The 17,595-nt window shown below is 38.6% G+C and overlaps 1 protein-coding gene across 3 annotated transcripts in view; it reads right to left on the bottom strand.

The window, feature by feature from the left end:
• RMI1 (RecQ mediated genome instability 1) overlaps positions 1-17,595 on the bottom strand; it is a 23,576-nt gene continuing 5,981 nt past the window's right edge. For 2 of the 3 annotated variants that reach the window (XM_021927596.2, XM_009189029.3), the window contains exons 2-3: positions 4,600-4,687; positions 1-3,120 (exon numbers count right to left, since the gene is read on the bottom strand). In XM_021927596.2, the coding sequence (XP_021783288.1) occupies positions 1,207-3,084 (1,878 nt within the window). In that variant the 5' untranslated portion in view covers positions 3,085-3,120; positions 4,600-4,687 and the 3' untranslated portion in view covers positions 1-1,206. Of the gene's footprint in view, positions 3,121-4,599; positions 4,688-8,877; positions 9,243-17,595 lie in introns of those variants that run through there. The other variant, XM_021927595.2, reaches the window with a different exon arrangement.

A 17,595-nucleotide genomic window follows, 5' to 3' on the forward strand; every position in this document is an offset into this window, starting at 1 on the left:
TTTTGTTATTTAAGGATTTGTTTAATGTTTTAAAACTCAAAGCACTTTAAATTATTTTAAGACAAAAGATTAATAAAAACGACATTACCTTTCAAATACAACTTTATAACAGCACAGTGGAAGAATGGTAAACAGCCCCTCTTAAAAAATAAAAAAAATCAGCACTTAAAACCAAAGGAAGGCTTATATGTACAGCTAATCCAGAAAGGGAACAATGACACCTAAAGACATAGATAAATGCCTTATTTTAATCCAATAAATGTCCTACCTACTGGATCTTGTTAATGATGTTTTCAATATGCCGTTTAAAATAAACTATCCTTGAAAATAAAGTTTTAAATCATTCAATATAATCTATGAAATAGCATCTAATTAACTAGATTACCTTAAATATACCAAATATTATAATCAGCAAAATAAAAACCAGTAAATCAATTTGCATCTGAAAGTTTGATGTTCTGATCTAACTGGATTTTATTTATTTTTTCCTAAGATTAACAATATAAACAAATCTTTTGGGTACTCAACATATTATGACAAGCTCAGGCATGTTCCGGTTGGTATGGCCATAGACAACACATTAGAAGGAAAATTACCTCTTTATAATTATTAACTTTCAACAATATGACTCACCACTGAACACCAGTATTGATACTTCAGCATTCATCTTATGTGACAAGTGGAAAACAAATTTCTCAACAATAGTGGGTCACCATATTCCTCCATCTAACAGTTACTTTTTAAAAAATTAACCTTTGGAGGCCAAGACAGGAGGATTGAGAGGCCAGGAGTTTGAGACCAATCTGGGCAACAGAGCAAAACTCAGTCCCTACAAAATAATAATTATAATAAATTAGCTGGGCATGGTGGTATATGCCTAGAGTCCCAGCAACTCAAGAGGCTAAGGCAGGAGGATTGCTTGAGCTCAGGAGGTCAGTGCAATAACTATGATCATGCCACTGCACTCCAGCCTGGGCAACAAAGCAAGACCCTGTCTTTAAAAAAAAAAAAAAAAAAAAAAAAAGATTAACTTATGTTAAAAAGCTCCACATATAACAAACATGATTAAACACTTTAAAATTAAACTGAAATAAGTTATATAATTTCATCTTTCCTTTTTACACAAAGTCTCACAAGTAAAACTGTGAACAAATTCTAAATATTTCCTTGTTGTTTTTAATTGTTCCTAATACTATTTTAGTTAACTTATTTATTTAACCGCTTCTTTAGATTCTCAAGGTGTTCCGTATTAACATTTTGTAATGCCAGTACCATTGCTTTAGACAAGGAAGGATTAAATGAAATAGTCATTATACAGCACAAATCTATTAGATCTCTCTGACATTTCTGCAAACCTTCCAGGAACTTTTGGTATTGAAGACGATCCTTTTTTAACTGTTTCATTTCTGTTACAGAGAACCCTATCAGGCTAGTCAGTATTTCATCCACGAAGTCTACATCTAGATACGCAGTACCATCAGACACCTTTGCAGTTATACTCCAAATGCCACCAGAACTTGAGAGATTTCCAGTTAAGGTTACAATAAATGCTTTCACTTTCACTGTTGTAACTTCCTTTGGTTTGCTGGCCAGTAGAACAGACAAATAGATAAAGGGTGGAGAATACAAATCCATGGCAATAGAAAAATTAATGCTATTCTCTGGTAATCTTAAAGAACAAGTCTGTAAATGACGATCATTTTCATTAGAAATTTGTGAACTCCTTTTCTGTACATAGTTGACCACCTCTCTATCTAATATTTTACTATTTAAGGAATGTCCATCTGAACTGCTGGTTTGTTTTATTTTATTATCTGTCTCTAAGTTCTTATCTTTATTTGTAAAATCATGGGCTAAGGGTACATTACGATCAACTGAAAAAATACTCCTGTTTTGGTCTCTAACAGATGGACAATCAAATGATTTGTCTTCATTAGTCATTTGTTCAGATACATTTTTTTCACTCCAATTATTGTTTCCATTTTTGCAAGTCAAAGAAAAAGTATTCATAGTATTAGGATTATGTGAAAATCTCTCTATACTTCGATCGGCATTTCTGTTAAAAGTCAATGGCTGCAATTCTTCAGTTTCCATCTGTTCTTTCTGGACAGTTTCTTCTAAAAGCAAGGCCTCCTCCAATGAAAAGTCATCTAATTCCCCATCCATGAAATGCATAGATAGGTTTGATGGTTCCTCTTTTGGTCTTGGAGAAATAACAAATTCTGGCTCAAAACTTGACTGTCTTGTGGGAATGGTATTTGAGGAACTACCCATGGTGAAACACCTTTCTGAGGAAGTGTCATTATTTGCTGTAAGCTCATCGTTTTCATTAAGACTTGCCAAGAGTTCTTCATCAGAAGGACCTAATGCAGGATCTAGAACATCTGTAACTCTGGGAATGTTTTCGTTAGAATTGTTTGGTATGACTGAAAGTACAGGATCAGGTTCCCCTATTAATCTTGCAAGTACTTTTTCTTGGGCATATTCTTCTAAAAGAGCATCTACTTCACCTCCTAATACTTTCACATTTTCTGGTTTCAATAAGAGAACACCAAGACGGAAAGATATATTTCCAAAAATCAAAATTTTTGTACCTGGAGGAAGATCACTATGAAGAATTGGAATAGGCTGATATTCCATTCCCTGTATTTGTACAATTCCATCAGTTAGCTGCAGCATCAACATTCGTGAAGGCTTTGCTTCCCAAGGTTTTGGGGTTACTTGTGTTTCAGCTGTAACTAGATCATTTGTTGTATTCTTTCCTCTCAACTTCTGTATCTGGCAATATGCAGGCTGACTTACATCAACCAAGGAATTGATCTGCAGAGCATAAAATCCATTTAGTTCTCCTTTTGGAATTTCTAAAATGCCATCAGGTAAAAGAGGATGCTCCAAATCCCTCAGATCAGTAAGGAGCCACTGCTCAAACACTTGTTTATTCATTTGGGCCTGACTCAAGTTAACATTATTATTTTCTTCTTGAATCCAGTTAATACAAGCTTCCAGCCACATCGGAGGTACTTTAACATGCCATGTAGCTAAAAGCCAGGTTTCAGCTCTTAATGCAATACTAGTCACATTCATTTCTTTTAAATAAAAGAAATAATATGCATCTATTACCTGAAAACAACAAACAAAAAAATTAGGTAATTCAGTATATTTGAATACAACTTCTGTAATTCTCTAAAATGTACAGACAGGCACACCCTTTAGATTTTTCACTCTTCAGCATCTTAAAAATCTTTACTTTTTACGTGGTCAAAATTCAAACACTACACATAATCAGATGGTATAATGAGAAAATCAAAAGGTTTGAGACAGTTATACCTAGGTTTCAAAGCTGGCTCTGTCAAGTTACAAGTTATGTGACCTAATATAAAATTCTGAACTTCTGTAACCAGTTTTTTCCTATATAAAATGGCAACACTACCATCTATCTTATAGGACTGTTAACAGGATCACACAAATTATATTTGTAAAGCATAATGTCAGACCTATGAAGGATACTCAGTAAACAGTAGTTACAGTAGCCTCCCTTATCTGTGGGGAATATGCTCCAATACCCCCAGTGGATGTCTGGAACTCTAAATATTACCAAATTTAATATACACTATTTTTTAAAATCTGATTTCCAACCAGCTACTAAGTGACTAAAGGGTGGGTAACATAAACAGCATAGATATGCTGGACAAAGGGATGATTGAAGTCCAGGGTATGAGTTCATCACACTATTTGGAACAGCACTAAATTTAAAACTTATGAATTATTTCTAGAATTTTCCACTAAATATTTTCAGACCTTGGTTGACTGCAAATAACTGAAACCATGGAAAGCAAAACCACGGAGAAAGGGAGACTAGTGTATAATATATTATAATTGATCTAATAATCAGATTGTAGTCACTTAAAATTTAGTTAAGAAACAATGTTCACTGATGTTCTTCATGTATGTATAATAGTTCTAATTTAACTCTACTAAAACATACCACTGTGTTTGTCCATTTAGCACTTGAATATGTGGTCTAAAGATACAATTATTATTTTTTTTTTTTTTTTGGAGACGGAGTCTCACTCAGTCGCCCAGGCTGGAGTGCAGTGGCGTGATCTCGGCTCACTGCAAGCTCCGCCTCCCGGGTTCACGCCATTCTCCTGCCTCAGCATCCCAAGTAGCTGGGACTACAGGGGCCCACCGCCACGCCTGGCTAATTTTTTGCATTTTTAGTAGAGACGGGGTTTCACCGTGTTAGCCAGGATGGTCTCGATCTCCCGACCTCGTGATCCACCCGCCTCGGCCTCCCAAAGTGCTGGGATTACAGGAGTGAGCCACCGCGCCCGGCCAAGATAGAATTATAACAAATAACAGTAGACCGAGCTGAGAGACGTAAAGCATCTTATTTGTTGGGCTAAATATTTTCAAAAGTTGTGCCAGGCAAATATATTAATATTTAACTTCTGATTTTCTCAGTATGATAAAGCAGTAGCAAAACAATAAAGCCTAATCAATCATGTGTTCACAAAAGTATACTTTGTTCCTTTTACAGATGAAGATACTTATGAATAGAATATATTAAAGTTTTACTATGTCCATAAGAAAACTTACCACTTGGAACAGCAGCACAGGATTTGACCACAGAATTTGGAACTGGTTGTTAGTGGATTACTTGAAACTCTACTGCTCAGAAATGGCCCTGGGAGATAAGACAAGAAGCAGTAAGAGTTGTAAGATGAAGTTGTATAAAAACTGGACTATTTTCTTAAGTGCAAGAGTTTGATGGTATGGTTCATGGGGATCAGAAACAAGTGACCATGAGACAGTTACACACTCTCTCTGTTTCCTTTTCTATATACTTACCTCATAGGCTTACTGTGAAAATTAAAGAAGATAGGAGGTATAATATTTGATGTTGAATACATCTCTGGTGCTAGACTTATAAACTCTTATAAACTCTGTGACTCTAAACAAGTTACTCAACTTCACGATATCCTACTTATCTTATTTGTAAAACAAGAATAACAGGATTTTCCTCACGGGCTTGTTATTAAGATTAGATTAATATGGAAAAAGCAGCACCTGGCACATAGCAAGAACTCAGTAAATGTATACTATTAGACTTATAGTACTTACTACAGCAACTGACAAAAAGCAGCCACTTAAAAACTATACTTATTGTTATTTTATTTTATATTATTTTATTTCTTTGAGACAAGAGTATTGCTCTGTCACCCAGAGTGGACTGCAGTGGCGCGATCTCGGTTCACTGCAACCTCTGCCTCCCAGGTTCAACGATTCTCCTGCCTCAGCATCCCCAGTAGCTGGGACTACAGGTGTGCGCCATCACACCTGGCTAATTTCTATATTTTTAGGAGAAACAGGGTTTCACCATGTTGGCCAGGCTGGTCTCAAACTCCTGACCTCAATTGATCTGGCCGCCTCAGCCTCCCAAAGTGCTGGGATTATAGGTGTGAGCCACCGTGCCCGGCCATTATTTTAGACTGAACAACCAATTCCTACATTGGATAAGTCCTACACTGCTCTGAAATTAGTGGAATGAGATTTTTTTGTAGGTTCTCAAGAAAATAATATATACCTATCTGAGATTTTAGGGGTTTAAACCCTGAAAATGCTAACACAGCTCACCTTAAGCTACTGCTGTAACAAAACTATTTTACATTGCATCCCCAAAAACAGCTGAAAGAAATGTAGCACGTGCATGAGAAATGGAAGAACTAAAACTTCAGTTTATTGCTGATTCTAATACTAGTGGTTGAACATCTTTTCATATTTCTCAGTGACATAGACTCCTTATCACTGCCTCCAAACAATTTCTCCTCTTTTGTTCTATACTTCTGTGCTAACACATAGTAAATGTATGTAAGTGCTTGTTACCATTAATATTTTTTAAATATCCCATAAAAGAAGACATAGAAGCACATAGTTCTCAGGAACCTATAAACAGTAGGTACATTATTAATTTAATTTAATGGATGATGAAAATTTAAAGGACATGGGGAAGTTAAGGTCACAATTAGAGAACTGATTAATCTTTATATTAAAGAAAATGAGAGGATAAACATTTTTTAAACTATATGTAAAAAACAATGTAAAAATTCAAAAGTAGGAAAATCTCTACCCATTGTGATGAAGATAAACTATGCAGGTCAAATCAGCAGGTCTCCTTAACAAAGAAACCAAATCTCCATGCCAGCCCTCTGATTTACCAAATGGAAATACTTCCTATCTTGGCTGGGCATGGTAGCTCACGCCTGTAAACTCAGCACTCTGGGAGGCCAAGGTGGGAAGATCACTTGAGCCCAGGAGTTCAAGAGCAGCCTGGGCAACAAAGCAAGATCCCATCTTTAATTTTTTTTTTTTTTTTTTAAATTTGCTGAGCATGGTGGTGCATGCCTGTAGTCCCAGCTACTAGGGAGACTGAAGTGGGAGGATTGCTTGAGCCCAGAGGTTGAAGCTACAGTGAGCTATGACTGCACCACTGCACTCCACCTGGGAGACAGAGCAAGATTCTGTCTCTCAAAAAAAAAAAAAAATACTCCCTATCTTATTAAGAAAAGCAAAGTATAGGTGATATGGTTTGGGTCTGTGGCCCCACCCAAATCCCCAGTGTTGGAGGTAGGACCTGGTGGGAGGTGACTGAATTATGGGGGTGGATTTCCCCCTCCGTGCTGCTCTCATGATAGTGAGTGCTCCTGAGATCTGGTTGTTCAAAAATGTGTGTGGCACAGAGGAGGAGAAGAAGCCCCTGTGCCAGTTTTCCATATGACACCATCCTCCCAGTAGGTGCAGAGCCCTTCTCATTCCTCCCTGACCCTCCCTCTTACACAGCCCACCAGGGTCCAGGGAGGCATTTGTTCTTGCTTTAAGTCAGGAATAACAAATAACCTTTTTTCCCCCCCCAATTAAGGGAAAAAAAGGGTCGAACACAGTAGCCCATGCCTGTAATCCCAGCACTTTGGGAGGCCAAGGCAGACGGATCACCTGAGGTTGGGAGTTCGAGACTAGCCTAATCAACATGGAGAAACCCTGTCTCTACTAAAAATACAAAATTAGCCAGGTGTGGTGGCGCATGCCTGTAATCTCAGCTACTCAGGAGGCTGAGGCAGGAGAATTGCCTGAACCTGTGAGGCAGAGGTTGTGGTGAGCTGAGATTGTGCCATTGCACTCCAGCCTGGACAACAAGAGCAAAATTTCATCTCAAAAAAAAAGGGAGGGGGTAGGAACCGCCCTCTACCTTTAAAACCACCCAGAGCCCTGCAAAAAAAAAAAAAAAAGGGGGGGGGGGAAACCCACCCACCTCTATCTTTAAAACCACCCAGAGTCCTGCATCCCGCCCCATGTCCTATGTTGTTGCTAATGACAATATGATGCTTACTCTGTTATTCAAAAACTATTTTTATGTAATTAATGTATGCTTTCTTGTTTCTAAATGCCTGATTTAAAAAAAAAAAAAAAAGCGTGTGGCACCTTCTCCCTCTCTGCCCTCCCCCTGCTCTGGCCCCGTAAGATGCGCCTGCTCCCCCTTCACTTTTGCCATGATTTTAAGTTTCCTGAGGCCTCCCCAGCCTGGTTCCTATACAGCCTGCAGAACCATGAGCCAATTTAAATCTCTTTTCTTTATAAATTACCCAGTCTCGGGTATTTCTTTATAGCAGAACGAGAATGAACTAATATAATACGATATATAGTATGCTAACTTCTGTATACAAAGGAAAATAAGCATATTATTACTTATATAAACATAAAGTACCTCTAGAAAGAAAGACAAGAAACTAGATAAAACTTTAAATATTTAGCTACACTCAATAAGAGTGTAAGTAAGATCTTCGTGGTTGACAAATTTAGAGTGGTTAAGTGGGCACTCAAGCCATGCAGCCCCCAGGAAAAGGGCTTTTAACTAAAAACAGTGTAGCTAAAGCTGTGACGCTCCAGAAGTCCAGCATGCCATGCATGGAACAGAAGACCAGAAACAGACTCCTTGCTGGAACTGGGCCAAAAAAAGTTCCACCCAACTGTGGCAGGAACAGAGCTACCCTGAGAATAGACACTGGGCCTGCGTAACACATATAACACATGTAGTGTGGTCCAGAACTAGGCTATTCCCAAAGTAAAAACCTAAATTCCTAATGAAACAGCTGACCTAGAGCTATGTCAGCCAGAGGGACAGGTGGAGTACGCTCCAAAGCCACACAAAAGGGGTAAAACACACACAGGAAAAAACAATCCAACATGAGCCCACAAACCAAAATTAGAATATACTTTAGGAAAATTACTACCAGTAAGCAGACACAGCAAATAGAATTTACACCTGAAGACAGTTTTTTAAATGAAGAATCTTAATTTTTTTTATCTCTTTGAGCATACTAAATATACTTAAGTGGGACTAACATCCTAAAAGAAGAATAGAAGATAATTAAATGATCACAGGCATTTATAAAAAGAATCTATTATAAATCTCGGAAATAGAAAATGGTCTTTAAAATTAAAATCAATAGATGGGATAAATATCCGGCTAACAACAAATGAAGAGATAACTTATGTATTAGAAATTACCTAGAACACAGTATAAAGAAAAGATTAAGATATTACACAGTGAGGAAAAAAGAACTAAGAAATAGGGAACATAGGTTCCAATAGTGAAATAATTGCAGTTTCAGAAGGAAAAAATAGAAGAGGTGAAGGAAATGTTCTTTTAAAAAATAATGGTTGAGGCCAGGCGTGGTGGCTCATGCCTGTAATCCCAGCATTTTGGGAGGCCAAGGCAGGTGAATCACAAGGTCAGGAGTTTAAGACCACCCTAGCCAACATGGTGAAACCCTGTCTCTACTCAAAATACAAAAATTAGCTGGGCATGGTGGCACGCACCTGTAATCCCAGCTACTCATGAGGCTGAGGTAGGAGAATGGCTTGAACCCGGGAGGCGAAGGTTGTGATGAGCCGAGATCTCGCCACTGCACTCCAGCCTGGGTGATAGAGTGAGACTTCATCTCAAAATAAATAAATAAATAATGGTTGAAATTTTTCCAAGATATTATTTTCTAGGTTGAAAAAACTCTCTACTGCTAATCAATAGTAAAATCTACACTTATACACAGTAATATGGCAAAATACAAAACATCAAGGATAAAGAAAAGTATCAAAAGACCTAACAAGCTGGATCTAAAATATAACAAAAATGTGGGAGCTAGACATGGTGGCTTATGCCTGTAATCACAACACTAGGGAGGCCTAGGTGGGCAGATTGCTTGAGCTCAGGAGTTCAAGACCAGCCAGGGCAACATGACAAAACCCCGTCTCCACAAAACATACAAAAATCAGCCAGGTGTGGTGTCACCTTCCGGTGGTCCCAGTCACTTGGGAGGCTGAGGTGGGAGGATCACTTGATCCCAGGAGGTATCGTGTCAAATAATCTTTGATAATGGTGCCAAGACTCCACAATGGAAAAACGATTCTCTCTTCAGCAAATGGTGTTGAGAAAACTGGACATGCCCATGCAAAAGATTAAAGATGGACTTTATCTCACACCATATACAAAAACTAACTCAAAATCGATTACAGGTACAAAGGTAGCACCTGAAACTATAAAACTCCTAGAAGAAAACATAAGGAAAAAGCTTCATGACATTGAAATGGGCTATGATTTCTTGGATATGACACCAAAAGTACAGGTAACGAAAGCAAAAATAGACAAATGGGACTGCACCAAACTGAAAAACTTGTGTGCACCAAACGACACAATCAACAGAGTAAAAAGACATTCTACGGAATGGGAGAAAATATTTGCAAACCACATATCAGATAAGGGGTTATTACCCAGAATAGATAAAGAACTTCTCAACTTTAACAACAAAAAATAATCCAATTTGAAAATGGGCAAACAGCTTGAAGAGACATTTCTCCAAAGATATACAATGAGCTGGTAACAGTGGCTCACACTTGTAATCCCAGCATTTTGGGGAGCAGAGGCAGGTGGATCACTTAAGCCCAAGAGTTCAAGACCAGCCTGGACAACATGGTGAAATCCCACCTCTACGAAAAAATACAAAAATTAGCTGGGCATGGTGGCGCACGCCTGTAGTCCCAGCTACTCATGAGGCTGAGGTGAGAGGACTGCTTGAGGTCAAGGCTGCAGTGAGCCATAAGCGTGCGACTGCACCCCAGTCTGGGCAACAAAGCAAGACCCTATCTTAAAAAAAAAAAAAGATATACAATGGTCAACAAGCATATGAAAAGATCCTCAACATCACTAATCATAAAAGAAATAAAAATCAAAACCACAATGAGATCTCACCCTCATACCTGTTAGAATTGCCAATATCAAAAAACAAGAAAATAACAAGTATTGGAGAGGATGTGGGAAAACTGAAACCCCTATGCACTGTTAGTACGACCGTAAAATGGTGAAGCTACTATGGAAAACAGTATAGAGCTTCCTCAAAAAATTAAAACTAGAACTACCATATGATCCCACTTCTAGGTGTATATCCAAATGAACTGAAAACAGGATCTTGAAGAGATACCTGCACAATCCACGTTCATTGCAGCATTGCTAACATTAAGCATATAGACACAACCGAAATGTCCACTGATAGATGGATACAGAAAATACAACATATACATACCATGGAATGTTCAGTATTATAAAAGAAGTAAATCCTATCATATGCCACAGCATAAATTAACCTTGAGGATATTATGCTAAGTAAAATAAGCCAATCAGAAAAGGACAAATACTGCATGATTCCACTTATATGAGGTACCTAAAGTAATCAAGCACATAGAAACGGAAAGCAGAATGGTGGTTATCAAGTGTTGTGGGGAGGGAGAAATGGGGAGCTGTCACTAAATGGGTAGTTTCAGTAATGCCAGGTGAAAAAGTTCTAGATAACTATTGAACAACAATATGCACATAATTAACAATGACATAAAATGTACTTAAAATTTGTTAAGAGGGTATTTTTTTTTTCTTTTTTTTAGGCTACTCAAGTAAGGCAGTGGAAATGGAGAAGGAACAAAGAAATCTATAACTGGTTGTAAACATCACTGCAACCAGACCAGTGGGTAAATTTATTTGCTGTGCTTTTTACTACAATTTTAAAAAGAGAAAAAGAGAGAAAAAAGGAATAATAAAAGTACCCCTATTTGCCGATGACATGAATATTGATGAAGAAAATGCCAAAGAATCAACAAAAAAGCTCTATCACCTGAGTTAGCAAGATCCAGGACATAAGGCCAATATATAGCACAAAAGTCAATTTTACTTTTATATAGTTGATCTTCATTCCCAGATTCCTAATTTGCCTACTCACTAAAATTTATTTGTAATCCCAAAATCAATATTTACTGCACTCTCATGGTCATTCATGAACATGTACAGAGCAGTGAAAAATTTGAGTCATCCAACATACACATTCCCAGCTGAGGTCAAAGTGATACTGTCACTTTTTAGTTCAGGTCTCATACAATAAACAAGTCTCCTTTTAGTGCTCTACTTAGTGCCATGTTTTTGTGCTTTTTTTTTGTTTTTTTCCCAGTAATTTTGATGTTTAAAATGGTCCCCTGGCACAGTGCTCAAGTGCTACCTAGTGTACCTAAGCACAAGGAAGCTATGATCTGCCTTGTGGAGAAAATCTGTATTTTAGATAAGCTTATTCAGGCATGAGTTATAGCACTATTGGCTGTGTAAGTTCAATGTTAATGATTCAATAATATATATTAAATGAGGTGTCTTCAAACCTTCAAATAAGGTTACCAACTGTACAAGCAATGGACAAAACAGTACATTTTATAATAGCACCTAAAAGGCAAACACTATGCTGAAAACTATAAATTACAGATTAAAGAAATTAAAAACCTAAGCAAATGGAGAGATATGGATGTGTTCATGGATTGGAAGACTTTATCTGGTGAAGGTTTCAGTTCTCTCCAAATTCTTCTATAGATTCAATGCAATTCCATTCAAATCCCCAGCATCTTTTTACAAAAATGACAAGCTGATTCTAAAATTTATATGGAAAGGCAAAGGAACTAGAATTGCCAAGACAATTTTGAAAAGAAAAACAAAGTTGGAGGGTTCACACTATCTAACATTAAGACTTCATAGAAAGCTACAATAATCAACAGTGAGATGTTGACAAAAGGATTAACATACTGGAAAATAGGAAGAGAAGACAGTCTACCAATAGACACACATATATATGATCAATTGATTTTCCACAAAGTTGTAAAAGTAATTCAACAAAAACAGGATAGTCATTTGAACACATGGCACTGAAACAACTGGATATCCATATGCAAAAAACTATGAGCCTCAACCAACACCTCAAACTATGTATAAAAATTAATTCAAAATGGATCACACAGCTAAATGTAAAAACTAAAACTACAAAATATGTATAAGAAGTTTGCAGAAAAATCTTTGTGACCTTGGTTTCCTAAGTTTTCTTAGAAAAATGATACCAGGGTTGGACATGGTGGCTCACGCCTATAATCCTAGCACTTTGGGAGGCCAAGGTGGGAGCATCACTTGAGGACAGAAATTCAAGACCAACATGGGCAACAGAGCAAGACCCCACTTCCACAAAAAAATTTTAAAACAAGCTGGGGTGTGGTGGCACACATTTGTAGCTCCAGTAACTTGGGAGGCTAAGATGGGAGGATTGCTTTAGCCCAGGAGGTTGAGGCTGTAGTCAGCCATGTTTGTGCCGCAGTACCCTACCCTGGACACAAAGTGAGAACCTGCCTCTAAAAAATACACTAAGGTCAGGCTGTGGCTCACTTGTAATCCCAGCACTGGAGGCCGAAGGGTGGATCACTTAGGCTGGAGATGGAGACCATCCCGCTAACATGAAACCTGCCCTACTCTACTAAAAATGCACGGAATGGCATGGTGGCGGGAGCGCCTGTAGCCCAGCTGCTGGGAAGCTGAGGCAGGAGAATGGCTGGAACTCCAGGAGGCTGAGGCTTTCAGAACGTGAGCTGAGACCCCACTGCACTCCAGGCCTGGCGACAGAGTGAGACTCTGTCTCAAAAAAAAAAAAAAAAAAAAATATATATATATATATATATATATGCGTATATATATATACACACACACACATAAATTTTTTAAAAATGACATCAAAAGCATGATACATAAAAGAATTTAAAACATCTGCTCTATGAAAGACACTGTTAGGAATATAAAAAGACAAGACACACACACGCATATCAGTCTAGAAGAAACATCTAATTGACAAAAGAAATATCCTGAATATCCAAATAATTTTTAAAATTCAGTAAGAAAACAGATATTGTCTGGGCACAGTGGCTCACGCCTACATTCTCAGCCCTTTGGGAGGCCGAGGCAGGTGGATCACCTGAAGCTGGGAGTTAGAGATCAGCCTCAGCAACATGGAGAAACCCCGTCTCTACTAAATATATAAAATTAGTTGGGTATGGTGGCGCATGCCTGTAGTCCTAGCTACTCTGGAGGCTGAGGCAAGATAATTGCTTGAACCCAGGAGGCAGAGGTTGTGGTAAGCCGAGATCATGCCATTGCACGCCAGCCTGGGCAACAAGAGCAAAACTCCGTCTCAAAAAAAAAAAAGAAAGAAAGAAAGAAAACAAATATTGAAATGAGCAAAATACTTTTTATTGATACATAATAATGTACATATATATGGAGTACATGTGATATTCCAATACATGCATACAGTGTGTAATGATCAAATCAGGGTAATTAGGATATCTACCACTTCAAACATTTCTTTCTTTCTGTTGAGAACATTCCAAACCTTCTCTTCTATTTTGAAAGAAATACTAAATTACTGTTAACTATAGCCACAATGCAGTGCTGTCAAACACTAGAACTTATTCCTTCTAATTGTATTTTTTTTTTTTTAAGACAGCGTCTAGCTCTGTCGCCCAGGCTGGAGTGCAGTGGCACTCTCTCGGCTCACTACAACCTCTGCCTCCTGAGTTCAAGTGATTCTCCTGCCTCAGCCTCCCAAGTAGCTGGGACTACAGTCACACACCACCACGCCTGGCTAATTTTTGTATTTTTAGTAGAGACGGGGTTTCACTACATTAGACAGGCTGGTCTCGAACTCCTGACCCCATGATCTGCCAGCTTCGGCCTCCCAAAATGCTGGGATTACAGGCATAAGCCACTGTGCCCGGCCTCTAACTGTATTTTTATACCCATTAACCAATCTGTCTTCATACCTTTTGCCCCCACTATCCTTCCCAGCCTCTGGTAACCATTGTTCTACTCTCTACCTTCTTGAGATCAACTTTTTTTAGATCCCACATGAGTAAGAACATACAATATGTGTCTGTGCTTGGCTTATTTCACTGAACATAATGTTCTCCAGTTATATCCATGTTGCTGCAAATGGTAGGATCATTCTTTTTTATGGCTGAATAATATTCCATTGTATATATAACCACATTTTCTTTATCCATTCATCTGCTGATGGATTCAGGCTTTTCCATATCACAGAAACTGTAAATAGTACTGTAATAAACACTGGAATGCAGATATCTCTTCAATACATTCATTTCCTTTTAGTTTATACCTTACAGTGAAATTGCTGGATCATATGGCAGATCTATTTTTATTCTTTTGAGGAACCTCCATACTGTTTTTTACAGAGGCTACATTAATTTATATTCCCAATTAAACTGTCCTACCATTCCCCTTTCTCTCTATCCTCACAAGCATCTTTTTTTTTTTTTTTTTTGTCTTTTTGATGGCAATTTTAACTGGGGTGAGATGAAATCTCATTGTGGTTTTGATTTGCATTTCCCTGATTCACGATGTTGAATATTTTTTTCATGTACCTGTTGGCCACCTGCACATCTTCTTTTGTGAAATTCCTATTCAGACCATTTGCCCATTTTAAAAATCAGATTATTTGACTTTTTGCTATTGTTTCAGCTCCTTATATATTCTTGTTATTAATTCCTTGTCAGATGGATATTTTGTGAATATTTTCTGATTCAATAGGTTGTCTCTTTGTTGGTTATTTCCTTTGCTGTACAGAAGCTTTTTAGTTTAATATAATTCCATCTGTCTATTTTTGCTTTTATTGCCTGTACTTTTTTTTTTTTTAAGAGATGGAGTCTCACTCTATCACCCAGGCTGGAGTGCAATGGCTCAATCTCGGCTCATTGCAAACTCCGCCTCCTGGGTTCACGCCATTCTCCTGCCTCAGCCTCCCAAGTAGCTGGGACTACAGGCGCCCGCCACCATGCCCAGCTAATTTTTGTATTTTTAGTAGAGACGGGGTTTCACTGTGTTAGTCAGGATGGTCTCGATCTCCTGACCTCGTGATCTGCCTGCCTCAGTCTCCCAAAGTGCCAGGATTACAGGCGTGAGTCACCACACCTGACTGTCTGTGCTTTTAAGTTTTTACCCCAAAAAAACTTTGCCCAGAACAGTATCCTGAAGCATTTCCACAATGTTTTTGCCTAGTAGTTTTATAGTTTCAGGTCTTACATTTAAGTATTTAATCCATAAAATGAGAAAGAGATTTGAAAGGATACTTCACAGTCCAGGCATAGTGGCTCACACCCATAAGCCTGGCACTTTGGGAGACCAAGGCAGGAGGATTACTTGAGCCCAGGAATTAAAGACCAGCCTGGAAAACATATTGAGATCTTGTCGCTACAAAAATATAAACAAAATTAGGTGGGCATGGTGGCATGTGCCTGTGGTCTCAACTACTCAGGAGGTTGAGATGGAGGATCACTTGAGTCTGGGAGGTCAAGGCTGCAGTAAGCCAAGGTCACACCACTGCATTCAGCCTGGGTAACAGAGCAAGACCGTGTCTCAACAGAAGGCAAAAAGAAAAATGATATGGATACTTCACCAAAGAAAATATGCAGATGGCAAATAAACACAGGAAAACATGTTCAATATTATTAGACATTAGGGAAATGCAAAATTAAAATCAAAGGTGATATCACTACACACGTAAAATAAAAAATAACTGACAATACCAAGTACTAGAATTCTCATTGCTAGTGAGAATGCAAAATGGCACAGCCACTGTGGAAAAGAGCTTGGCAGGTTTCTACAAAGGAGAACAGTTGGGCCAGGTGCAGTGGCTCATGCCTGTAATCCCAGCACTTTGAGAGGCTGAGAAGGGCAAACTGCTTGAGCCGGGGAGTTCGATACCTGCCTGAGCAACACAGCAAAACCCTGTCTCTAACAAAAATGAGAAAATTAGCCAGACATTGTGGTGCATGCCTGTAGTCCCAGCTACTCAGAAGCCTAAGGGAGGAGGACCACCTAAGTCCAGGAGGACAAGGCTGCAGTGAGCTGTGATCATACCTCTGTTCTCCAGCCTGGGGGATAGAGCAAGACCCTGTAGCAAAACAAAACAAAACAAAAGGAAAACATTTTCTTAGAAATCAAAACATACACTTACCATACAACCCAGCAATGCACAAGGTATTTACTCAAGGGAGTAAATAATTTTGACATCCATTAAAATCCTGTATGTGGCCAGGTGCGGTGGCACACCGTAATCCCAACACTTGGGGAAACTAAGGTGGGAGGGTCACTTGAGGCCAGGAGTTTAAAATCAGCCTGGGCAATATGGCGAGACTCTATCTCTCACAAAAAATTAAAAAACTGAATGTGGTGGCGCATGCCTGTAGTCCTAGCTCCCCGGGAGGCAGAGGTAGGAGGATCACTTGAGCCCAGGAGGTTGAGGCTACAGTGAGCCATGTTTGCACTACTGCACTCCAGCCTGAGTGACAGACTGAGACTCTGTCTCAAAAAAAACCCACCCACATGTCCTTAATTTGGTCAATGGATAAACTGTGATAATATCCATACAATGGAATACTATTTAATAATAAAAATAAACTATGGACACAAGGAATGATATGCATGAATGTCAAATTCAGTATGATAAGTGAAGGAATAATTCCATTTATATGACATTCAGGAAAAACGCAACACTATAAAAACAGAAAACAGTTCAGTGGTTGCCAAATGCTGGAACTGTGGAAAGAGGTTGACAAGGGGCAAAAGAAAATTTTGGGGGTGATGGAACTGTTCTATAACATGACAATAGTGGTGGTGGTTGGTGGTTACATGACTGTATCTGTTTATCAAAACTCAGAACTATACACCAAAAAATATGAATTTTACTGAAGGTAAATTATACTCCAATTAAAAAACTTAAGGTAAACACCAAAAGAATAGAAATGTAACAACTTTCAAACTAGCTGAGGAAAACACAGAATAAAGAAAACAATCTAACAGAAGACATAAAAGGAGCAGAAAAATGATAAAAATAAAAACAATAAGAAGGCAGGCCGGGCGCGGTGGCTCAAGCCTGTAATCCCAGCACTTTGGGAGGCCAAGGTGGGTGGATCACCTGAGGTCAGGAGTGTGAGTCAACATGGTGAAACCCCATCTCTATTAAAAATACAAAAATTAGCTGGGTGTGGTGGTGCATGCTTGTAATCCCAGCTACTCAGGAGGCTGAGGCGGAAAATCGCTTGAATCCAGAAGGCAGAGGTTGCAGTGAGCCAAGATCGCACCACTGCACTACAGCCTGGGTGACAGAGTGAGACTCCATCTCA

This window comes from Papio anubis, chromosome 13, assembly GCF_008728515.1.
Source record: "Papio anubis isolate 15944 chromosome 13, Panubis1.0, whole genome shotgun sequence".
Taxonomy (NCBI): Eukaryota; Metazoa; Chordata; class Mammalia; order Primates; family Cercopithecidae; genus Papio; species Papio anubis.